The sequence below is a fragment of the Eleutherodactylus coqui genome, chromosome 4 (genome assembly GCF_035609145.1).
Source record: "Eleutherodactylus coqui strain aEleCoq1 chromosome 4, aEleCoq1.hap1, whole genome shotgun sequence".
In the NCBI taxonomy this organism is placed as follows: Eukaryota; Metazoa; Chordata; class Amphibia; order Anura; family Eleutherodactylidae; genus Eleutherodactylus; species Eleutherodactylus coqui.
The window spans coordinates 129,529,444-129,554,679 of record NC_089840.1 but is presented as its reverse complement, the minus strand read 5'-3'; the positions used below and the strand labels follow the sequence as shown (position 1 = coordinate 129,554,679).

The following is a 25,236-nucleotide window of genomic DNA, read 5'->3' as shown; positions in this document are numbered from 1 at the left end:
TAATATTACTGTAGGGGCTATTGTGGGGTTAATATTATTACTGGGGCTACTGTAGGGTTAATATTGCTACTGAGGGGGTTAACATTACTACTGGGGCTACTGTGGAATTATTATTATTAATGGGTCTACTGTGGGAGTCACTATTGTTACTAAGGGCACTGTGCGGGTCATTATTGCTACTAGGGCTCACTGTAACTACTGATGCCACTGTGGGGGTCACTATTACTACTGGGAGCACAATAGGGTTCAATATTACTACTGGGGACAATATAAGGGTCACTATTACTACTGCAGAGAATATAGGGGTCACTATTACTACTGGCAGGCATGGAGGCTGTAGTACCCTGTTGTACCACCTCTAGCTTGGATACAAGATGTAATACGGGGTGCATGGAGACTCTAGTACCCTGTTGTACCGCCTCTAGCTTAGATACATGATGTGATACAGGCGGGCATGGAGGCTCTAGTACTCTGTTGTACCACCTCTATCTTGGATACAAGATGTGATACGAGGGGCATGTAGGCTCTAGTACCCTGTTTTACCGCCTATAGCTTGGATACAAGATGTGATACGGGAAAGGCATGGAGACTCTAATAGTCTGTTGTACCACCTCTAGCTTGGATACAAGATGTGATATGACCAGGCATGGAGACTCTAGTACCCTGTTGTACCACCTCCAGCTTGGATGCAAGATGTGATATTGGGGGGCTAGGAGGTACACAGGCTCGGTATGGTATCCTCCACATATCACTCCACATTTGCTGTAACTGAGCCTCTAGATTGTACAAATTTGTAGGCTGTGTAAGTTGGTACCCCAGATGGTCTCATAGATGTTCTATTGGTGATAAATCTGATGACCGGGAAGCCATGGAAGTGTGACAATGTTTGGGGGCTCCTGTGACACACTTGTGTGTGCGGCCGGGCATTATGGAAAATATGCAGGAAATGTATAACTTATACCAGCTGTAGATATATAATTATATACAGGAGATTTGAGGTCTCTGCAGTCCTTGCATCACATCTCCCATTGTTTTCAATTGGGCTAGCGGCAGCAACGCACCACATACTAGGTGCATGTGATGTGCTGCAAGAAAATCGTAGCAAAATCAAAATTTGGTTCAGGCGTTATTTTAGCATCAGCTTTTACTTAAGAATGATCTTGTATCGCGTCGCTGCCGCCGGTGGTAAGATCGCACAATATTTTAGCGCGAAAGTCAGTTGGACTTTCTAATGTTAAAAATGCATCGTATTGAGTGAAAACATCTCAAATGCCAATGAAACCATTAAAAATCATTGGCTTCATAATTCTGCATTATCATGATAATTTTGTTTTAGTTTTTTCCACTTTTTCACAATAAAGACCCTTTTTTGGAAATAAATTTTTTTACATTGTTGCATTCAAAGTCCCATAACTTTTATTTTTGCATGGACAGAGTACTGTGAGGCTTGTTTTTTGCACTATGAGCTGTAGTTTTTATTGGTACCATGTTGGGTACTTACAGCGTTTTTTAAAAAAATCATTTTAATTGTGTTTTTATGGGAGGGAAAATGAGTAAAATAAGCATTTTGCCTTCGTTTTTTAAAAACTTTTTTGCCGTACAAGAGAAATAGTGTGTTCTATTTATTGTATAGGCCATTACAAATACAATGATAGCAAATATGGCTGTTTTATACAAAATGCAAAAAAAAATTTTTTTGTTACTTTTTTTACATATTTTATTACACAAATTTTTTTTAACATTTTTATGTCTCTGCAGGGGAACTTGAGCCATAAAAGCTCTGATTGCTATGATAATGCATTGCAGTACTTCACAGCATGTTCTAATTTACTGTATATTACGTGCAATAGAGCCCTATTGCTCTCTCTAAGTGCAGCTATTATACACAACGATGTGAAGCAACAGAGAGGGAAATTAAAAACAAAATGTAACCAGACTGCGCATGATAGCGGGTGAGATACCCTGTCATGCGCAGTGAAAAATCGCTGCCATACGTGGCGATATGCCAGCCACACAGCGGTAAGAAAACTCATTATACACGCATCCTTTTACCACACGTGTGTGTTGCACGATGGCGCAGGGCCATGGCTTTCGATGGAACCGCTGAAATAGCCAAGTGCTTGTTGTCAACTATTTCCAGCAGTCCTACTGAAACGAATGGAGTGATCGCTGAGCATGTGCGCTGTCACCCCATTTATTACCAGTCACATAAAGGGATGCTGATCACCTTTCTGGCTATCAGTAGGGGTCCCAAGATAAGGGATAAATACCTGTATCATTGGGGTCCCAGAGGTTGGAACCCACAAACAGGTCTTTTTGCCAGAATACCCCCTTAAAATTTCTTTTTACATTCGCTATGAGCCGATAATATTACATTTGAGCCTTAGGCCACTCTCACACATCCGCTTTTTACCATGATTACAGCAGCGTTTTGAATGCCGTGGTAATAGTAGTACAAGGCTCTTATTGATGTCAATGGAGCCTCGCACACCTGCGCTCGACGGAATACGTCGGCCGCTGCATGGGCTCCTATGGGAGCCCATGACAGCTGCCAGAAAGGGGAGATGGGAGGGAGTTTAGCAGCGTGAGTGCTAAACTCCCTCCTCTCTGGCTGTTTGCAATGAGATGGGGGCGACGGCGGAGCTAAGCTCTGCGCTACGTCCAATCCCATCGCTGGCTGCGAGGAGGGGGCGGGAGCTTACAAACAGCCGGAGGGGAGGAGAGAGGAGGTGAACCGGCAAGGGGGAGGGAAGGGGGAGACAGCTAAGCTGTCCCCCCATGCCCTACGGAATTGCAGCCTCGCGTATATGCACCTGGGCTGAGCTGTCTGAACGGGCACACAAACGTTAGATTTGTACACCTATTCACACGTTTTTACGGCATTGGCGGGCACACATAAAAACGCCTACAGCTGTGTGAAAGAGCACTCAGACTGTTTTCACACGGTTGAGAAAATCGTGCGAGATTAGCGCATTGCGAGACGCATAGATCTCGCAGTGGGAACCTACTGCTTTTGAGTTGGGTCATTCATGCCCACTTTTCTCATTACTCGCCAAATCTGACAAGTGTCAAGAAAAGCTGAATATTTTACCACTAAGCTGTTCCAGTGTGCAGCAGATCCTGACATAAATGGCTCAATAAATGTGAGCTTGTGTCTTCAATGCACGTGGATCAGTGTGGGTGAGGCTGCAGTTTGACTCATAGCTTATACTCTCAAGTTCTGTTGCCACATTCTTGTGTTAGAACATTGAACACAACCTGAAGCACTGTAAAACACTGTCACAGATATAAGTAAGTGAACCCCTTTAAACTTGGAGTTCAGCATTGTTCACTAATAAAACAATTGCTATGTCACAATTATAGACTAAGGCCAGCTGCACACGGCTGTGACAAGCTCCGCCGTGGAATATTCCGCGGCGAAACCCGTCATGGCGCCCCCCAGAGACCCCATACTTACCAGCGGATCCGGCGTCTTGGGTCCCGCATGACGCTTCGGCGTGATGCGCCGCAGCATCATGTGACACGCCGGCCACGCCACAAGACACGCCCACAGCGTCACATGACGCGGCCGGCCGTGTCATATGACGCATCGGCGGTAGGTGGAGAGGCGATTTCACGCTATCTTCCATTGACTGCAATGGAAGCCGGCCACGCGTACACCCGCGGCAAATAGAGCATGCCGCGGGTGAGGACGGGAGATTTCACGGTGCGGAATTCCGCGATGGAATTCCGCACTGTGAGCATTGAGCTATTAGGTTCAATAGAACCTAATAGCTGCGGGCAACGCAGCGGATTTTCACTGCGTATTACGCGGCGGAAATCCGTCCGTGGGAAGGAGGCCTAAAAGAATCTAACTAAACTTATACATTATATAAACAGCTGCACTGTTGATATCTTTTATTGAGTAGATTAGGCCCCCTGTCCACGGCCGAGGCGGAATATCGCTAGCCATATTCCGCCGCAGGGGAGGAGGGGGGAGCACTGTCAGGTCTCCGAGGTAAACCTATCAGATAGATAGGCTCACCGCAGAGAATCACGGCAATCGCAGCATGCCACGATTTAAATCCAGCGAGCGGAGACTTGCTATGAGACTTTCTATTGCAACGCTATGGAAAACTTCAGAGAGCGTGATAAATCGCCGCGGATCATCGCCAGCGGACAGACAGCATTTAGCAAACATCCACTGTGCTGGGAGAAAAAGTAAGTACTTCCTTGAAATTAATAACCTATATGTTCTCGTTCAGCAGCAATCAACTCCACCAAATGTTTCCTGTAGCTGCAAGTAACAGTTTTGAACCATTTCTCTCTGCAAAAGTGTTTCAGTTCATCAATATTTCTGTGATGCCTTGCATGCACAACCCTCTTGAGGTCATGCCACAGCATCTTGATAGGGTTAAGGTCAAGACTTTAACTTGGCCATTCCATAAAACAAATTTTTGTTTTCCACTATCCTTAGTTGATTTACTTGTGTAATTTGAGTCATTGTCTTGTTGCATCCTCTAAGGGCTCTTCCACTTGAGGTAATATTTTGATGTACCTTAGAATTCATTGTTCCCTCAATAATCACAAGTTGTTGAGGCCCTGAGGCAGCAAAACAGCCCTAAGTCATGATGCCCCTTTCACCATGCTTTATATGTGTGATCAGGTTTTAGTATTGGTACATAGGGTTCTTTTACTTCTAAACATAGTGTTGTACATTTGTGCAAAACAAGTTCACATTTTATCTCATCTGTCGATGGAACATTTATTTAGAAGCATTGAGGAACATCCAGGTTATCTTGGGCAAATCTGAGACATACCTCAATGTTTTTTTCTGATAGCAGCCACTTCCTTTGTGTATTTTTTTGTGAACACCAGTCTTATTCAGTCTATTTCTAATAATGGACACATGAAGAAAGGCTTTTTTTTGCAGTTTATAGAGTCTTCTGTAGGTCTTTTACTGTTATCTAAGGGTTCTTTCTCACCTCTTGCTCATTGTGCTCTTGAAATGATCTTAACAGAATACCCACGTCTAAGGAGAGTAGTATCAGTCCTGAATTTTCTCCTTTTGTAGATAGTTTGTCTAACCGTCTTTAGCAATGCTTTTGTAGCTTTTTCCAAACACATACATCTTTATAAAGCAACTTCTGAAATGTATTTGCATCAGGGCATTCTTCACACTAATCATTGTTACTTGAGAAGTTGGATTTGTCATAAACCAAGTTTTGTGTGTCTTTATTTAATGAACAAAGCATCTGTGAAAACCACACTTCCAATCACAACTGTGAGGCCACTCAACAAGGTACGAAGCTGGCTGCTTCCGTCAACAAACCAGCTTCTGAAGATAAGTTATCAGTAGAGATGAGCGAGCACGCTTGGATTCTCATCCGAGAAGAGATCTCTCACTCTCTCCCCCGCTACCCCACGCTCACCCCGGCCACCCTTCGAGCCTGCTCGGATGAGAATGCAGTTACTCTAGAAGAGCGATGTTCACTCGAGTAACTGCCTTATCCGAGCATGCTCGCTCATCTCTAGTTATCAGTGCTAAAAGAGGGATAGTCCCTTTAAGAGTGAGATGGAGCACTGTAGTTTAAAAATACTATCTAGATATTCTTAGTATTTTTGATATGTGAGATTTATCAGATAATCATCAGGTAAAGGTGTTTAGTTGTCTCACAGAATTACCAAGGATATATGCCCCTTTGGAAAAATACAGCCTAATCACAAGCTCGTTTGGTGGAGTGAGCGCATGCGCGATTCTTGGCCTTAATTTGTGCGCTCATCACAGATACACTAAATGTGCACATCCTTGATCAAAGTGTATGCTGTTGCATTCGCACATTTTCTCCTTGATGTGCTAAACTTTGTGTCACATACAGGTTAACGCATGCGCCATTCTCTCCTGTACGTGCAGCGCGGGAGTCATTGTGCCATGGCATCTTGGTGCATGGAAATGATGTTGCGGCAGCGGAAGATTTATGAAGGGTACATTGAACACTTTTTGTGGCTCATACTCAGTATCAATAGTCATCCCAAAATTAGTCCATCAAGGAGAGGTATCACAATATTAAAGGGGATGCAAGTTTTTTATACCCACAAGACTTTTCACATCTCTAATGCCAGGCTATAGTCTCACTGTCTGTCCAGGATATGTTTACCATTACAATATGGAACAAGTGGTATCCATGGTGCAGTGCTGAGCTGTATATCTGACATTTGGTTTCTAGATCCTTAAGGCCTGATTATTGTTCCAATACATATCTTTCACCAGTGAAATTATTGGGATATTCAGAGTTCTACATGGTGTAGCCTTTATTAATTATATTGATTGTATCTAACATCTGTATTCTTTTTACAATATTCTATCGCCATCTGCCACCAGTTTTGCAATAGAGGTATAAATATCATCAATGCTCCACTCCCTGTGAGAAATGAAAATTGACTGATACAGAGACTCAAAACGGGAGTTTTTTTGAGGGGTGGGGTTTGATCCATATTTGCATATGTGGGTGACAACATGTGGTATATTTTTATATCTGGTTCTATATATAATTGTTGATTGGAAGCTTTACTGTGCCACGAGACATTGGTTTATGGTCCCTGATGAGCCTAGGGGTAAAATGTGTAAGAGGGGAAAATGTGACTTTGTTATTTGGATATAATGGTGTTATTGGTATTATTATGGTAATAAGTAATATTGTACATCTATCTTTATTAGAGATGAGCGAGCACCAAAATGCTCAGGTGCTCGTTACTCGGGACGAGTAACGAACCCCATTGAAGTCAATGGGCGACCCGAGCATTTTTGTATATCGCCGATGCTCACTAAGGTTTCCATTTGTGAAAATCTGGGCAATTCAAGAAAGTGATGGGAACGACACAGCAACGGATAGGGCAGGCGAGGGGCTACATGTTGGGCTGCATCTCAAGTTCCCAGGTCCCACTATTAAGCCACAATAGCGGCAAGAGTGGGCCCCCCCCCTCCCAACAATTTTTACTTCTGAAAAGCCCTCATTAGCAATGCATACCTTAACTAAGCACCACACTAACTCCAACAAAGCACAATCACTGCCTGCATGACACTCCGCTGCCACTTCTCCTGGGTTACATGCTGCCCAACCCCCCCCCCCCCCCTCCACGACCCAGTGTCCACAGCGCACACCAAATTGTCCCTGCGCAGCCTTCAGCTGCCCTCATGCCACACCACCCTCATGTCTATTTATAAGTGCGTCTGCCATGAGGAGGAACCAAAGGCACACACTGCAGAGGGTTGGCACGCCTAGGCAGTGACCCTCTTTAAAAGGGGCGGGGCGATAGCCCACAATGCTGTACAGAAGCATTGAGAAATATAATCCTGTGTCACCGCCATCAGGAGCTGCACACTTGGGCATAGCAATGGCGAACCTATGTGCCACACACTATTCATTCTGTCAAGGTGTCTGCATGCCCCAGTCAGACCGTGTTTTTTTATAAATAGTCACAGGCAGGTACAACTCCGCAATGGGAATTCCGTGTGCACCCACAGCATGGGTGGCTCCCTGGAACCCACCGGCTGTACATAAATGTATCCCATTGCAGTGCCCTGGACAGCAGAGCTAACGTCAGATTAAATGCAGGTGGGCTTCGGCACACACTGCATGCCCCAACCTGACATGGGTTTTTAATTCATAGACACAGGCAGGTACAACTCCCTATTGTGAAGTCCCTGTGGACCCACAGCATGGGTGGCTCCCTGGAACCCACCGGCGGTACATAAATATATCCCATTGCAGTGCCAATCACAGCTGAAGTAATGTCATGTTTAATGCAGGTGGGCTTCGGCCCACACTGCATGCCCCAGTCAGACTGGGGTTCTTTAGAAGTGGACACATGCAGTTACAACTCCGTGTGGACCGACAGCATGGGTGGCTCCCTGGAACCCACCGACGGTACATAAATATATCCCATTGCAGTGCCCAGCACAGCTGAGGTAATTTCATGTTTAATGCAGGTGGGCTTCGGCCCACACTGCATGCCCTAAGTCAGACTGGGGTTCTTTAGAAGTGGACACATGCAGTTACAACTCCGTGTGGACAGACAGCATGGGTGGGTGCCAGGAAGCCACCGGTGGTACATAAATATATCCCATTGCATTGCCCATCACAGCTGAGGTAATGTCATGTTTAATGCAGGTTGGCTTCGGCCCACACTGCATGCCCCAGTCAGACTGGGGTTCTTTAGAAGTGGACACATGCAGTTACAACTCCGTGTGGACTGACAGCATGGGTGGGTGCCAGGAAGCCACCGGCGGTACATAAATATATCCCATTGCAGTGCCCAGCACAGCTGATGTAACGTCAGCTTTAATGCAGGTGGGCAAAAAATTAATTGGATTACACTGTAGGCGAGGGCCCCCAAAAATTGGTGTACCAACAGTACTAATGTACGTCCGAAAAATTGCCCATGCCCAACCAAGAGGGCAGGTGAAACCCATTAATCGCTTTGGTTAATGTGGCTTAATTTGTAACTAGGCCTGGAGGCAGCCCAGTTAAAATAAAAATCGGTTCAGGTGCAAGTTTCAACGCTTTAATGAGCATTGAAACGTATAAAAATTGTTTACAAAAATTATATGACTGAGCCTTGTGGGCCTAAGAAAAATTGCCCGTTCGGCGTGATTACGTCAGGTTTCAGGAGGAGGAGCAGGAGGAGGAGGATGAATATTATACACAGATTGATGAAGCTAAAAGGTCCACGTTTTTGATGGTGATAGAGAACGATGCTTCCATCCGCGGGGTGCAGCCTACGTATTGTTTAGGTATCGCTGCTGTCCGCTGGTGGAGAAGAGAAGTCTGGGGAAATCCAGGCTTTGTTCATCTTGATGAGTGTAAGCCTGTCGGCACTGTCGGTTGACAGGCGGGTACGCTTATCTGTGATGATTCCCCCAGCCGCACTAAACACCCTCTCTGACAAGACGCTAGCCGCAGGACAAGCAAGCACCTCCAGGGCATACAGCACAAGTTCAGGCCACGTGTCCAGCTTCGGCACCCAGTAGTTGTAGGGGGCAGAGGCGTCACGGAGGACGGTCGTGCGATCGGCTACGTACTCCCTCACCATCCTTTTACAGTGCTCCCGCCGACTCAGCCTTGACTGGGGAGCGGTGACACAGTCTTGCTGGGGAGCCAGAAAGCTGTCAAAGGCCTTAGAGAGTGTTCCCCTGCCTGTGCTGTACATGCTGCCTGATCTCCGCGCCTCCCCTGCTACCTGGCCCTCGGAACTGCGCCTTCGGCCACAAGCGCTGTCGGATGGGAATTTTACCATCAGTTTGTCCGCCAGGGTCCTGTGATATAGCATCAGTCTCGAACCCCTTTCCTCTTCGGGTATGAGAGTGGAAAGGTTCTCCTTATACCGTGGGTTGAGCAGTGTGTACACCCAGTAATCTGTAGTGGCCAGAATGCGTGTTACGCGAGGGTCACGAGAAAGGCATCCTAACATGAAGTCAGCCATGTGTGCCAGGGTACCTGTACGCAACACATGGCTGTCCTCACTAGGAAGATCACTTTCAGGATCCTCCTCCTCCTCCTCCTCAGGCCATACATGCTGAAAGGATGACAGGCAAGCAGCATGGGTACCCTCAGCAGTGGGCCAAGCTGTCTCTTCCCCTTCCTCCTCATCCTCCTCCCCCTCCTCCTCCTCCTCAACGCGCTGAGATATAGACAGGAGGGTGCTCTGACTATCCAGCGACATACTGTCTTCCCCCGCCTCTGTTTCCGAGCGCAAAGCGTCTGCCTTTATGCTTTGCAGGGAACTTCTCAAGAGGCATAGCAGAGGAATGGTGACGCTAATGATTGCAGCATCACCGCTCACCATCAGGGTAGACTCCTCAAAGTTTCCAAGGACCTGGCAGATGGCTGCCAACCAGGCCCACTCTTCTGTAAAGAATTGAGGAGGCTGACTCCCACTGCGCCGCCCATGTTGGAGTTGGTATTCCACTATAGCTCTACGCTGCTCATAGAGCCTGGCCAACATGTGGAGTGTAGAGTTCCACCGTGTGGGCACGTCGCACAGCAGTCGGTGCACTGGCAGATGAAACCGATGTTGCAGGGTGCGCAGGGTGGCAGTGTCCGTGTGGGACTTGCGGAAATGTGCGCAGAGTCAGCTGTGCAGAGACGTGCTGCTGCTGACACATCTTGATTGCGAGACAGAGGTTGCGTAGGAGGAGGAGGGTGGTTTAGTGGAGGAAGCATACACCGCCGCAGATACCACCACCGAGCTGGGGCCCGCAATTCTGGGGGTGGGTAGGACGTGAGTGGTCCCAGGCTCTGACTCTGTCCCAGCCTCCACTAAATTCACCCAATGTGCCGTCAGGGAGATATAGTGGCCCTGCCCGCCTGTGCTTGTCCACGTGTCCGTTGTTAAGTGGACCTTGGCAGTAACCGCGTTGGTGAGGGAGCGTACAATGTTGCGGGAGACGTGGTCGTGCAGGGCTGGGACGGCACATCGGGAAAAGTAGTGGCGACTGGGAACTGTGTAGCGTGGGGCCGCGGTCGCCATCATACCTTTGAAAGCCTCCGTTTCCACAAGCCTATACGGCAGCATCTCCAGGCTGATAAATTTGGCTATGTGCACGTTTAACGCTTGAGCGTGCGGGTGCGTGGCGGCGTACTTGCGCTTGCGCTCCAACACTTGCGCTAGCGACGGCTGGACGGTGCGCTGAGAGACATTGGTGGGTGGGGCCGAGGACAGCGGAGGTGAGGGTGTGGGTGCAGGCCAGGAGACGGTAGTGCCTGTGTCCTGAGAGGGGGGTTGGATCTCAGTGGCAGGTTGGGGCACAGGGGGAGAGGCAGTGGTGCAAACCGGAGGCGGTGAACGGCCTTCGTCCCACCTTGTGGGGTGCTTGTCCATCATATGTCTGTGCATGCTGGTGGTGGTGAGGCTGGTGGTGGTGGCTCCCCGGCTGATCTTGGCGCGACAAAGGTTGCACACCACTGTTCGTCGGTCGTGTGCACTCTCAGTGAAAAACTGCCAGACCTTTGAGCACCTCGGCCTCTGCAGGGTGGCATGGCGCGAGGGGGCGCTTTGGGAAACAGTTGGTGGATTATTCGATCTGGCCCTGCCTCTACCCCTGGCCAACGCACTGCCTCTTCCAACCTGCCCTGCTGCTGCACTTGCCTCCCCCTCTGAAGACCTGTCCTCAGTAGGCGTAGCAAACCAGGTGGGGTCAGTCACCTCATCATCCTGCTGCTCTTCCTCCGAATCCTCTGTGCGCTCCTCCCTCGGACTTACTCCAATTACTACTACCTGAGTGATAGACAACTGTGTCTCATCGTCATCGTCCTCCTCACCCACTGAAAGCTCTTGAGACAGTTGCCGGAAGTCCCCAGCCTCATCCCCCGGACCCCGGGAACTTTCCAAAGGTTGGGCATCGGTCCCGATAAACTCCTCCAGTGGGAGAGGAACCATTGCTGGCCATTCTGGGCAGGGGCCCGGAACAGTTCCTGGGAGTCTGCCTGCTCCTCAGAATGTGTCATTGTAATGGAGTGAGGAGGCTGGGAGGAAGGAGGAGCAGCAGCCAGAGGATTCAGAGTTGCAGCAGTGGACGGCCCAGAATTCTGGGTGGTCGATAGATTGCTGGATGCACTTTCTGCCATCCACGACAGGACCTGCTCACACTGCTCATTTTCTAATAAAGGTCTACCGCGTGGACCCATTAATTGTGAGATGAATGTGGGGATGCCAGAAACGTGCCTCTCTCCTAATCCCGCAGCAGTCGGCTGCGATACACCTGGATCAGGAGCTCGGCCTGTGCCCACACCCTGACTTGGGCCTCCACGTCCTCACCTGCGTCCACGTCCTCTAGGCCTACCCCTCCCCCTCAGCATGCTGTATTACCAGTAGTGCAGAAACAGAACGCTGTAATTAAATGTGCCGCTTATTGGCCTGTAGTTGGAGGCTGACTTCGCTTACGGAACGCACAGCAGAGACAGGAAAGAATTTTGCGCAAGCCTGCTGTAACACTTAGCTGGCTGCATATGAATTAGGACAACTACCCCCAGCAGAGACGCAGTACAGTCAGGACGGTCACAGGCAGCCCAAATAGATTTTTTTTCCCAAATTTTTTTGGAAAAGCCCACTGCGTATATAGACTGGATATGTCTTTCACTGTCCCTGCCTCACCACCACTACTGGCCGTGGACTATGTAAAATTACTGCAGATTGTTTCACTCTGGACAGGATGACAGTGGTGATGTAAGAGGCAACGCAGAGTCAGGAAAGAATTTTGCGCAAGCCTGCTGTAATACTTAGCTGGCTGCGTATGAATTAGGACAACTACCCCCAGCAGAGACGCAGTACAGTCAGGACGGTCACAGGCAGCCCAAATAGATTTTTTTTCCCAAATTTTTTTGGAAAAGCCCACTGCGTATATAGACTGGATATGTCTTTCACTGTCCCTGCCTCACCACCACTACTGGCCGTGGACTATGTAAAATTACTGCAACACTGCAAAAAGCAGCCTCAACAGTACTGCACACAGTCAGATGTGGCCCTAAGAAGGACCGTTGGGGTTCTTGAAGCCTAAAATCACTCCTAACGCTCTCCCTATAGCAGCTCCGGCATCAGCAGCACTTTCCCTGATCTCTGTCAGAACGCATCTGTGGCGAGCCGCGGGAGGGGCCGATTTATATACTCGGGTGACACCTGATCTCGCCAGCCACTCACTGCAGGGGGGTGGTATAGGGCTTGAACGTCGCAGGGGGAAGTTGTAATGCCTTCCCTGTCTTTCTATTGGCCAGAAAAGCGCGCTAACGTCTCAGAGATGAAAGTGAAAGTAACTCGAACATCGAGTGGTGCTCGCCTCTAGTAACGAGCATCTCGAACACGCTAATACTCGAACGAGTATCAAGCTCGGATGAGTACGTTCACTCATCTCTAATCTTTATATGATATGTTTGTCATTTGGAAAGCCAATCCTGGAGCTTCTGAGATATTTATATTCTTTTTTCTTGGGTGTCCACTAGTTAGATTTTTTTTCTTTTTCCTGACCCTTACTGTTGTATTCCCCCACCTCACCCCCGTTCCCCCTCTTTTTAATTAGGGAAACGTAGGATTAGGCTCCTGAGTAGGGTTGTTCTTTTCAGGGTGGTCACTCTGCTATATCATCTACAGGTTAATGCTGGGATGGATTAGTGTACAAATAGGTTTTTAATTAGAATTATTAAAAGTTATGTTTTATAATATGACAAGCTGTTTGGTTGTTCTACTATTGGATTATGAAAATACATGTACAAAATAAGTAGTAATTTATTTTTTTGTATTTATTTCTAGTTATTAAGAGATACATGGCACTAACAATGTATTCAAGAACAACATCTGCACTCTTTTTCATCACTGTTTGCACGTCTGCATTTTGGAATGTTAAAGCCACAACAACTGGAGTATCTCCAACTGAAGGCCCTTCTCATTCTGCAGCTTCAATCAGCACAGAGAATTTGCCTCCTAACACACCAGTTTATACAGCAGGAGAAACTACATTTTCCCCTGTATTGACCTCAAGTCCTAATTCAACATTCAATAATAAGAGCAGCACAGTCATGCATTCCACTGAGGTGTCACTTGTAACTACACCTACACCTGTAAAGAACAGTCCTGAGGCTGGCTCTACTACTAGTGCTTTGCCATCTTCATACTCATCTATCGCTGCACATTTGAGCAGCACAGTCATTACATCCACAACTTTGCTTTCATCTGTTGCAGCATCTAAGAAAGAGGATATGAGTAGCACAGCTAATAAAATCAATAACTCAACAGCTGTTCTTCCAGACGAAGATACATTAACTCCTCAAAGCAATTCAACAACATTGCCAGTGGAGCCAAACACAACTTTAGTTTCAGGTAGGTTATCAAAACTTTTTATATTGGTTTTCTATATTGGCTTCTGTAAAATCTTAGATCAGTGGTGGCGAACCTATAGCATGCGTGCCAGAAGCAGCACGCAGAGCTCTCCCTGCTGGCACATGCTGCCATTGGGCGCTCACCACCTTAGTGAATACCGGCAGGTGCCGCGGCCCCCCTGCCGGCATTCACTCACTGCGCTGCTGGGATCCTCTTCCCTGACGTCTACTCTTAGGTTCCGCTAGAGCAGGGGAGGAGGTGTCCGGCAGCACACTGACGTCACAGTGTGCACCTGGGATCAGCACAAGCAGCAGCGCCAAGCAGAGGAGCAATGGCGCTTCCATAAGGAGGAGGAAGTGGTAAGTATATGGGTCTGAAGGGGGCACTATTACTACTGGAGGCCGCTGTGGGATGTCAGTATGTGGGATGTCATTACACGTGGCGGAAATGCTGCAGAATATCCTCAGTGGAAATTTCCGTGGCAAATTCTGCAGCATTTCCACATCCAAATAGCAGTCAAAATCTGCACACTGTCTATTTTGAAACAGCCTTGTTATTTTTAGAATGATGGCGGTAAAATCATATGTTGTGATAAGCCACGCCCCCTGACGTGTTGGCACTGCGATAAATAAGTGGATTTTGGGTTGCAGTTTGAGTTCTTGGTCTCTAAAAAGGTTCGCCATCACTGTCTTAGAGCAACATAATTAATTACTCATCATGTTTTGTGCAGAACAACAACAAAATGTATTATGTGTGCAATGAGACCTGAACATTCATCAACAGTTTTGATAAGTGTTCAGAAAGAGAAATGACTGCGCAATTATGCAGTGTTTCACGCATCTCCTAGCGTATTGCACATCCTAATTGACTTCTATGCTGTTTCTTTCTGCGACTGAAATGCACAGGAAAAATACATGTATATGTACGAACCCATTGAAATCAATGATTTCTATTTACTACGTATTCCATACACAAATTTTGTGTGCACGGATACGTGCGCAAATCCCCATGTGAAGCCAGCTTTAAACACGTTGTATGTATTTCCATTTTATTTTATTGCTTTGGACCTTAGAACTGAAGGAAAGCTTTGTCTAGCAAATGTTGTTTCACCATTTCTCCGTCCTGTCCAAGTGTGCAATGTAATAAAACTACTGAATACAAATGAAAATAAATTATATGTACTTTCATCAGCTATAGTTAAATATATTTGCAACATTTTTCATTTGTTTCTAGATGAAAACTGGAATGGTATAAAATACTCGGAGGTGGTCCTGACATCCATCTTCAGCACTATCTTAGTCGTGGTACTGTTGGCGATGCTTGCCTTCTGTTTCATCAAGTATAGAAAGCGAAGATCTCAGTACTGTCACCGACCTCTCTGTGAAAATGTCTATGAAGCAGGTAAAGCTGGCAACAGAATGCAAGCAGTCCAGGACTTGGAACTAATATGAAGAATAGCATGCTGCAAATTATAACCATTCGACTTGCTTCTTTTTACTGCAGGGGCGTCTGAGTTTCTAACTGCACTCCAGATTTCCACAGATAGGCTGCCTGTTTATGGGCAATAGTTCATTGTGTTACCTGTGGTGATAATCCGGTCGCAGGTAACGCAGTGAGCGCTTTCCGTAGCTCGCGGGATTCAAATCGCAGGATTCCGCGGTGAGCCTTTCTTTCAGATTGGCTCACCGCAGAGAGCTGTCAGCGCTCTCCACTCCTCCCCAGCGGCGGAGAACCGCTAGCGATATTCTGTCACGGCCGTGGACAGGGGGCCATAGTCTGTAGGCAGTCAGTAACACTCATACTAAAGTAGCCATGAAGAGGCGTGTTACTGATAACACAGTTGCAGGGAAAAATACAGCATTTATTATTATACGAGGGGCTGCTGATAAATCTTTGGCTTTGTGTTCTTTTTTTGTTTCTATGGTAACGAATGTTACATCACATGAAAGCCTTATGTGTCTAGTATAGGTTTTCAATAGTGATCTGGGCACACGGGAAAACAAAATGGCGGAGTCTAAGGTGATATTCACAGCAAATGAGAGCAGAGGAGTGATTAAATTGCAAAGGATATTCATGGTGATATATCCAGACATTGGGGGATCAATGCCCTTCATATTCTACAGTTAAGAACTGAGTTGCCAAATTTAAAACGGGCCACTTCAGCACCAACAATGAGGAACGTCCTGGACGACTGAGAGGTTGTTGTTCCGGAGATCGCTGATGCTGTGCACAACCTCATACTGGAGAATCGGCCAATTTCAGCTAAAGGAATAGCAGACATCATGGGGATTTCTCGTGAACGTGTTTGTGTCATTATCCATGGACATTTGAACATGAAGAAGCTATCTGCAAAGTGGGTCCGCAAATGTTTGACAACAGATTAGAAAAGCGAGTGAAAACTTCCCGGTCCATTTGTCAGCGTTTCCAGACTGATAAGAACTTCCTGGATCGACTGGTCACTATGGATGAGACCTGGATTTATTTGTATGACCCTGAAACCAAGGAGCAGTCAAAAGAGTGGAGGCACAGTGGTTCTCCTCGCCCAAAGAAGTTCAGCCACTAAGGTGATGGCCTCTGTGTTCTGGGATAAGGAGGGCGTGCTGCTAGTGGACTACCTTCAAAATGGTTCCACCATCAATACAAGGTATTACATTGAACTTTTGGACCAATTGAAGGCAGCTCTGAAGGCTAAAAGGCGCAGCAAGCTGTCCAAAGGAATCTTGTTCCTGCAAGACAATGCCTCCGCTCACACTGCACAACTGACCACGGCAAAACTGGTGGAGCTAGGCTTCCAGCTGGTTGACCACCCACCTTATTCACCAGATCTAGCTCCCTCCGACTATCATCTGTTTCCAAACCTGAAGAAACACCTCAAGGGTATCAAATTTCACACCATTTCTGATGCCTCGGCTGCTACAGATGTCTGGTTTGAGGCACAACCGAAATCCTTCTTTCTGCAAGGCTTACAGAACTTGGAATAGCGATGTAAGAAGTGTGTTGACATCAGTGGGGAGTATGTGGAATAAATGTAAAGTTTCAGCTTCCTATCTCGTTTCTTTCTGGGTAAAGCCAAAGACTTATCAGCAGCCCCTCCTACATTAGCTTCTTTCTTTAAAGATCTACTCTCTGAATGAGTAATTGTTGTTTAACACCTTAAGGACCACATTTTCTCATTTTCTTCTCCCCACTTTCAAAATATCATAATTCTTTATCCATGGATGTAGCTGCCTGAAGGCTTGTTTTTTTGCAGGATGAGTTGTATTTATCAATGGTATTATGTAATGTACCATACAATGTACAGAAAAATCTTAGTGGAGTGAAATGGAAAAAATGCAATTCCGCCATCTTTCTACAGTTTCCACACTGCGGCAAAAATGACATAACTGTATTCTTTGGGTCAGTACAATTACTATAATACCAAATTTCAATATTTTTTTTGTTTTACTATTTTTAAAAATAACATTTTCTGCGGCCATTTTTTTAATTTTTACATCAACATAGTTGTGTGAAAGCGCATTTGTGGGACATCCTGTAGTTTTTTATTGTAGTTTTGAAGTTCATATGAATTTTTGATCGCTTTTTATCCTATTTTTCTTGGAGATGAGATGCCCCAAAAATTGCAATTCTGGTGTTGTGTATTTTTTTCTGACGATGTTCAACGTGCGCCGGGCTATTTTAGGCCCCTGAACTCTGACTGGGGTATTTAAATGCCACTGCCATAATTCTTTGGGCCATTAAAAAGGTTAACAGCCTTGACCAGTGTGAGTGCTGACTGTAGCTGTTGCCGGCGGGTGTCAGTTGTAAGAAACAGCCAGCTCCCGCTGGTCTAAGTGCACACTGCGCCTGGATGCAAGCTATAAATGTATTACAGGTTGCAAGCCTCTTAATACATACATCTCATCTGGCGGCACTTCTGTGCCCCAGACGAAAACCTATTGCAGCTGTGAGTAAGAATAGGTTTCTGCTTTAATTTACGTCAGCTTCTGGTGTAGATTCTAGAAAATGTAACAGGCAGCGTGCAGTCCTGCCCCTAATACAAGGACACACCTACTTATTGAAAAATGTCCAGGAGTGACGTAAATGCCTGAAAAGTCGCAGTTTTGGTGCGACTTTTGGACACCAAAATTCTGCTGTCCACGGCATAATAAATAGGCACTGTAGTATATAAAATAATGAGTGTTCCTATTAATCAGAGGACTTACTTACTTTTCTATCGTTTTTTCAGAGGTATATTCTCCTCCTGATGATACCCTTGTGATTTCCGGAGGACTGTATGATGCACCCAGAATTTATAATCCCAACATGACCGTTTTAGAGGAAGAGGACCCTCAGCCTGATTATGTGTCATTCAGCAGCAGACCAGGCCAATTTAGACTTGAGTTCTTACCTGGTGATAAGGACATGAATCCACCACATGGTTCCTTACAAAGAAATGTTTGAATTGAGATGTAGTTCAACTGATGGGACCAAGGGTTCCTATTTCATAAGTTCTATGAATTGCCTTTACAACTTGTTTTTTTTATAAATACCATTTTTATGAGCCCTAACTAGACGGTACCCTATTCATGTTTAATGTATAATGTGCCTGCAATGTATGTCTGTATGCCTATTATCAGCTTGTCTTCCTGTCTAATGCAAGGTTGCACAATCTTCTCTTCTTCAATCCATATCTGAAACATTTATGGTCTATTGAAAGTATATATTATAAATCCTTGATAGGTTGGAGTCCTAGATGTGAAACTGACAGCTCCCCCATTCATACAGCAAAAAGGAAGAGAGTGTGCATGCATGCATCTCTCTGCGAGTTGCTGAAACAGCGGCCTTTTTCCTTACTAGCATAAACTACAATACACATAGCTGCATTTGTGCATGGCCATCTCATTTGCTCCTTTCTGGAGTGCCACACAGGGTTCAGAAGACCCCTATCTGCCAATATAAGGGGGTCTTAGAGATGGCCACATAGTGCATCATTAGTACTTACCCATCCCTGCTCCAGTAAAGGCTGCACAGAATGGCACTGTGAGCTACATGTGGTCCTTAGGCCACAGATTTGTATATCTGTTCTCATGTTAAGGCAGAAGTGCTCTACCTGGTTTTACTGTTTCACTAAAGCTCTTAGCAAGTGCCTTATTTATCATAGCTTTAGTTTTCATTCTAAAAACATTATATTTCGAAGAATTTTAACTGCAAACCCAAAATAGTGTGTACTAGTAAATAGTACATGAAAAGGGTATTTTGAGTGTTCAAAAACTTCTCTCAATCCTATTACTTAAGTCATTAAAAAAGGTATTCCAGTCAAATGATGGTTTTTCAAGTTTTCCCCCATCCACTGAATAAAAGAAAATAGATTGATGGGGGTCTGACTGCTTGCAATAATGGTGGTCCTGAAGTTCCCTTAATAGAATGGCAGTCTAGCACGTGCGCCACTGCTCCATTCATTTCAATGGAACTGCCAAAGATGGCTGAGTGCTTAAACTTGGCATTCTCCGGAAAGCCCAAAAGCTACTATATTCATTTTGGGTAACTTCGGTACACTCTTGCTGGTGATCATAATGCACTGATATAATAATCTTTATTTATGTAGCGGAAACATATTTCGTAGCACTTTACAAATTGGGGAAAACTTATGTACATCTTGAACAATAGGGGTGAGGATTACAGGCTATAAGGAAGTATACATATAGGATACTATACATATATATGTACATACATAAAGCTATGTGAGTGGATCACCAGCCATGTTTGTAAATAAACAGATAAGATGGGTGTTTGGAAGATGCAGTGGGAAGAAGGGGCTCAGGTTTCCAAGGGAGAGTGTAGAGGCAGGGTAGATGGGTAGAGAGTTTAGATTAAGGAATATTGTTGGAATCCCTAAAAAGATGTGTCTTTAGGGCAAGCTTAAAGCTGTGGGTATTGGGGAAGTAACCTGATCATCCATGGGTAGCGTGTGCCAGAGAATTGGTGCGGCTCAGGAAAAATCCTGCAGACGGGAGTGGAAGGTTCAGATTAGAGAGGAATTTAGTCTAAGGTCCTTAGCAGAGCGGAGAGCACAGGTAGGGTGGTAAACAGACATGAGGAAGTAGATATAGGGCAGTGCAGCATTGTGGAGGGCCTTATGGATGAGAATGATGAGTTTGAATTGTATTCTATATTTGACGGGCAACCATTACAGTGACTGGCACAAGGTGGAGGCATCAGTGTAGCAACTTGATAAAAAGATGCGCCTGGCTGCTGCATTCAGTATGGATTGGAGAGGGCAATGTTTAGCAAGTTTCAGCAATCAAGCTCAGAGTGCAAAAGGGCGATGGTGAGAGTGTTTGCTGTTGCCACAGTAAGGAAAGGGCGGATTTGGGAGATGTTTTTGAGGGGATGTTGACATGACCAAGCAAGTGACTGAATATGGGGAGTGAAGGAAAGGTCAAAATCAAATGTCACCACAAGACAGTGGGCATGCTGCTGAGGAGTTATGGATGGTACCACAGACTGAGATGGAAGTTTGTATCAGGTTTAGGTTGGTCAGGAGATGGAGGAAACACAAGAAGTTCAATTTTTGAGAGATTCAGTTTTAGATGGAGAGAATATAGTATTAGAAACACAAATCTACTGGTAGATTGTCTAATAGGGGCTGTGTAGATGGAAAAGATGACCTGAGGAACCCTAACAGCAAGGGGAAGAGGAGAAGTAGAGCTACCAAATGATACACTGAATGAGCGTTCAGAAACATAGAAGGAAAACCAACGAAAGCGCAGTATCTTTAAGACCAATAGAGCAGAGAATATTGAGGAGAATTTGGTGATCTATGGTATTGAATGCACAGAGAGATCCAGGAGGATCAGTAGAGAATGGTCGCCATTTCATTTGGTCATCAGAAGATTGTTTGACACTTTAGTAAGAGTGGTTTATGTAGAGAACTAAAACCAGACTGCTAGAGGTCAATGAGAGTTATCTGAGCGACAGCATATTAAAGTCGATCAGGCGATCCAGGAGTTTGGAGATGAAAGCGAGATGGGTCAGTAGTTTCAGAGTCCAGAGGCTGTTTTTTTTAATAATGGGGATATGATAGCATGTTTAAAAGGAGGAGGGAAAGATACTAGAAGAAAGAGACAACTTGAATATTGTAAGGTGGCCAATGAAAGCCAAGGAAAGACACTTAAGGGATGTGAGATGAAATAGAGTCAGTAATGCAGGTAGTAGGGTAAGAAGAGAGTAGCTTGGAGACTACTTCTTCTTTTGATGGATCAAATGCACTAGAGGAGCACATGTATGGGGCTTGTCTAAACTAGATAACCCATTAAAAGTGAAGGCAATCAGGCTTTCCATAACGTTATTTCAAAAGAGGACAACCTAACAGTACTTGGGCCTCCAACACACTTGCTGTGTGTGTAAGTTGCACCTGGGTGGTTTGGGGGGCAACTTGAATCAGAGATCTGTCCGTGTGCTGTCTGATACACAGACTACCCGCACATTGACATGCATTTGCATGTCCTAATTCTTGTATGTGATATGGACAAAAATAAGACATATGTTGAGTTTTTTCAGGCAGTTCGTGTCTGAGTGAAAAAACTAGGTAGTATTTGCTGCCTCATTAAATATTATGGGTCCACGTCCAACACACGGATAAAAAAAAACCCTGTTGGGGGTCCTGGGGAGAGTCCCTACTAGACAGTGGTTTTTAAAATGTATTAATGACATGTCATAAAACATTTTAGTAGAAAAAAATACCTTAAATTGAAAATGAAACTATCTGAACAGTAGACGAATCAGTGCACCAAATATTTGTCATTGCTGGCAATGTTGCTCCATCAGAACACTCTTCCTTGAAGACAACAACATGGCTCATTGGTGCAAAAAAACAACAAAAGTAATTTAACACTTCGCAATATACATTTTTGTAGTGAATTCCTAACGTGTCTAATATCCTTCTTATTGTGACCTTATAACTTGTTAAACTTCTTACATCTTAAAGGTGCATTCCCACGAACGTATATCGGCTCGGTTTTCACGCCGAGCCGATATACGTCGTCTTCGTGTGCAGAGGGGGGGGGGAGGATGGATTGCCAGGAGCAAGAACTGAGCTCCTGCCCCATCTCTGCCTCCTCTCCACCCCTCTGCACTATTTGCAATGAAAGGAGGCGGGATGGGGCAGGGCTAAGTTCCAAGAATTAGCCCCGCCCCCATCCCGGCTCTCCCCATTGCAAATAGTGCAGAGGGGTGGAGAGGAGGCAGAGAGGGGGCGGGAGCTCAGTTCCTGCTCCTGGCTCTTCCATCCTCCCCCCCCCCCCCCCCTGCAGAGAGAGACAACCGAGCTGATATACGTTCGTGGGAATGCACCCTAAAGAAAGTTCTGGACTGTAGAGCAGTCAGCTAACAATGTATAGCTAGAAGTTTGGAAGATAAAGGATGCTTTTTTAAAATAATCTTTCTGCAAGATTAAAGCTGACACTGATTTTTATAAATAAACAACTTTAACCATTTTTCTAGCTACGTGAATTTCAATCTTTGTATTTGAATGAAAGTTCACAATTTTCCTGTGTTTCTCAGTTTAAATGATTAATTTCTCATTGTTATTTGACCCAAATGTTATTCTGTGTATGACATTAAGGCTGGATGCACATGGGTCGGAAATCTCACAGGATGTCTGCAGTGGGATTGCACGGAAATCTCTCCCCATAGAGAGAAGAGAGTCGCAGCAGAAACGGCGATACAATTGACAAGTCGCGGATTTGAATTCCACGCCACATGTCAGTTTCCGCGGGGCTTGCCTACAGCAGACTCTCTATAGCGTGTGGACGAGATTTTTGCAAATCTCGTCCACTTTGCTGCTTAATCTCAGTTTTATAAATGCAGCGGAATTTCCGTACGGAGGGTGTGCACTGAAATTCCGCCCTGTGTGAAACCAGCCTTACAGTTTCTGTTATTCCTCTTTCCTCTAGATTATTTTGATTTGTGATTGAGGCAAGAAAACACACAATAGGAAAAAACACTATTTGCATTATAAAGCATTATGCTGAATCATGCAATTAGAATGATTTTCTGCAACAGCAAAACAGCGGCACCTGTAGCATTTTGCAGCATTTCCACCCTGTGAGAAGGTGGCCTAAAAAGGGCTCCTTTCCACTGGCGATAGCAATATCACTCCGAGAAAATCGCAATGTTAAAATCACATTGCAACGCTGCAAAATCGCAAGCTTTTGCGTTGCGATGCGAGAATCTGTTTTCCATTGCACTGTATGGGCGACAGAAAAATGCAAAACGCTGAAACAATCCTGCTGCGATTTTTAATCCTCACATCGCAGCTTGTCCTTAAACATCGCTAGTGGAAAGGTTGCCATAGAACAACATATGTGGGACTTTCCTGCAAGAGCTCGCACTCTCGCAACGCACTGAAAATGTGCGATTACCTCGCCAGTGGAAAGGAGCTCTTAGGGCTCCTACACACTTGCGTTTTTTGTTCACACGATTGTCAATGGGACTTTCTAATGTTAAAAACGCAACGCAATGCACCAAAAACGCAGTTGCGTTTTTTTACAATAGAAAGTCCTATTGACAATCGCGTGGGAGCCCTTATAGTCTCAAAATCCATAATGCCATCATTCTACAGTTGTTCTAAGGCCTTCATATTACAAGGACTTATATATGCTGCCTTCTAGCAATAATAATGAGAACACTGAAAAAATGTAAGTATTATAAAAAACACTTAGACATGTTAGATGCCCCAATTACAATCTTGAAATAAATGCTGGATTTAATTTTATTTTCATCTAACTAGTCACCAGCAACAGTCAGTCTACTTATCTGAGACCATAAACAGAATTCTTAGTCATCTTCTCTCCCTTTTCTAAGGATGCTTTCTTAAAGGGTTCTTTACCTTCCTGCATGTAGGAAGTTATTATAAGGGCTTAAACAGATGGCCATGTATTTGTCCCGTTACACAGCCATGATGATCATGGACGCATGACGGGACAAAACAAAACTATGGATTTCAATTGTTTCTTTTTCACTATCGTCCTGCTGGTTTTTTTTCAAACTCCTGCGCTATTGGGCAGAGTTTGAACATCCTGAGAAGGGGGTAAACAATAGGCAAGGCGTTCCAAGGGAACGAAGAAAGATATGACATGCCACGATGCAGAAAAAAAAAATGCTCATGTAGATGTCCCCTTTCAAAAGAATGGGGCTCATATTTGTGCGAAATTTGTGCTTCTCGCAAATGCACAAATCTTGCATAATTTTCTCGGCCATGTAAAAGCGACCTTATATATAAAACGCACAATCTGTTTGTTTGTGTCGTATACAAATCCACAGTTCTGGTCCAATAAGAGAGAAATTTTGCCTGGGCGTTCTTCAGCACCAGGTGACGAATACTGGCGTAATTAAAAATCTAAAACTCATCAAGTTCCCCTGTAATTTTTGTTGCCAACAACAACCAATCACAGCTCAGCTTTCATTTGTTTTACTGCTGAGATAAAATGAAAGCTGTGCTGCAATTGGTTGCTATGAGCAACACAGATTGTTTTTTGGTCAGCTTTCATAAGATTGTGGTGCTGGGCTCATTTTTGTGGCCCACTTTGTATATTCCAGGACTGCTAGTCATAAAATTGTTGTGCAACGCGGGGGATATCTCGTAGTCTATATCTATAAAATTGAATGTATGTGTGTGTGTCTGTCTGCGTGTCTGTCTGTCTGTTTGTCCTTTTTGCGCTACTACACCATTCATCCGATCACCATGAAACTTGGGGAAGTTGTTGAGTACACTCCTGGGAAGATTATAGGCATAGTACATTTATGCTATGATAAATGGCGCGCGTGCGAGCGCCGTCGACGGTTACGCCCCCCCCACGTAGATCGTTCGATTTCCATCATTGCCACTAATTCTCTCACTTCCCGATGTTGTAGAAACATGAAATTTGGCACGAGCATTGATTATGTCATAAATAGGAAAAGTTAATGGGTCTCAACTCGATTATTCAATTCTAAGCGCCAAAGAATTAGCGTCCAAATTTTACGCACGGAATCTAATTTTCTCGCTTCCCAATGTCATAGAAACTTGAAATTTGGCACGAGCATTGATTATGTCATAAATAGGAAAAGTTAATGGGTCCCAACTCGATTGTTCAATTCTATGCGCAAAAGAATTAGCGTCCAAATTTTACGTACGGAATGTAATTCTCTCACTTCCTGATATATATAAATGAATGTATGTCTGTCTGTCTGTCCTTTATGCATTACTACACCATTCATCCAATTGCCATGAGACTTTGGGAAGTTGTTGAGTACACTCCTGGGAAGATTATAGGCATAGTACAACTATCCTACGATAGGTGGCGCGCGTGCGAGCATCGTCGACAGTTATAAGATAGTTTGATTTCCATCTCAAGCACGAAAGCAAAA

General features: G+C 45.1%; 1 protein-coding gene across 4 annotated transcripts in view; it reads left to right on the top strand.

Moving 5' to 3' along the window:
* LOC136625687 (uncharacterized) overlaps positions 1–22,332 on the top strand; it is a 43,331-nt gene extending 20,999 nt beyond the window's left edge. For 3 of the 4 annotated variants that reach the window (XM_066600102.1, XM_066600100.1, XM_066600101.1), the window contains exons 2-4: positions 13,282–13,848; positions 15,082–15,249; positions 18,074–21,880. In XM_066600102.1, the coding sequence (XP_066456199.1) occupies positions 13,296–13,848; positions 15,082–15,249; positions 18,074–18,288 (936 nt within the window). In that variant the 5' untranslated portion in view covers positions 13,282–13,295 and the 3' untranslated portion in view covers positions 18,289–21,880. Of the gene's footprint in view, positions 1–13,281; positions 13,849–15,081; positions 15,250–18,073; positions 21,881–22,186 lie in introns of those variants that run through there. The other variant, XM_066600099.1, reaches the window with a different exon arrangement.
* The last annotated feature ends 2,904 nt before the right edge of the window (positions 22,333–25,236 follow it).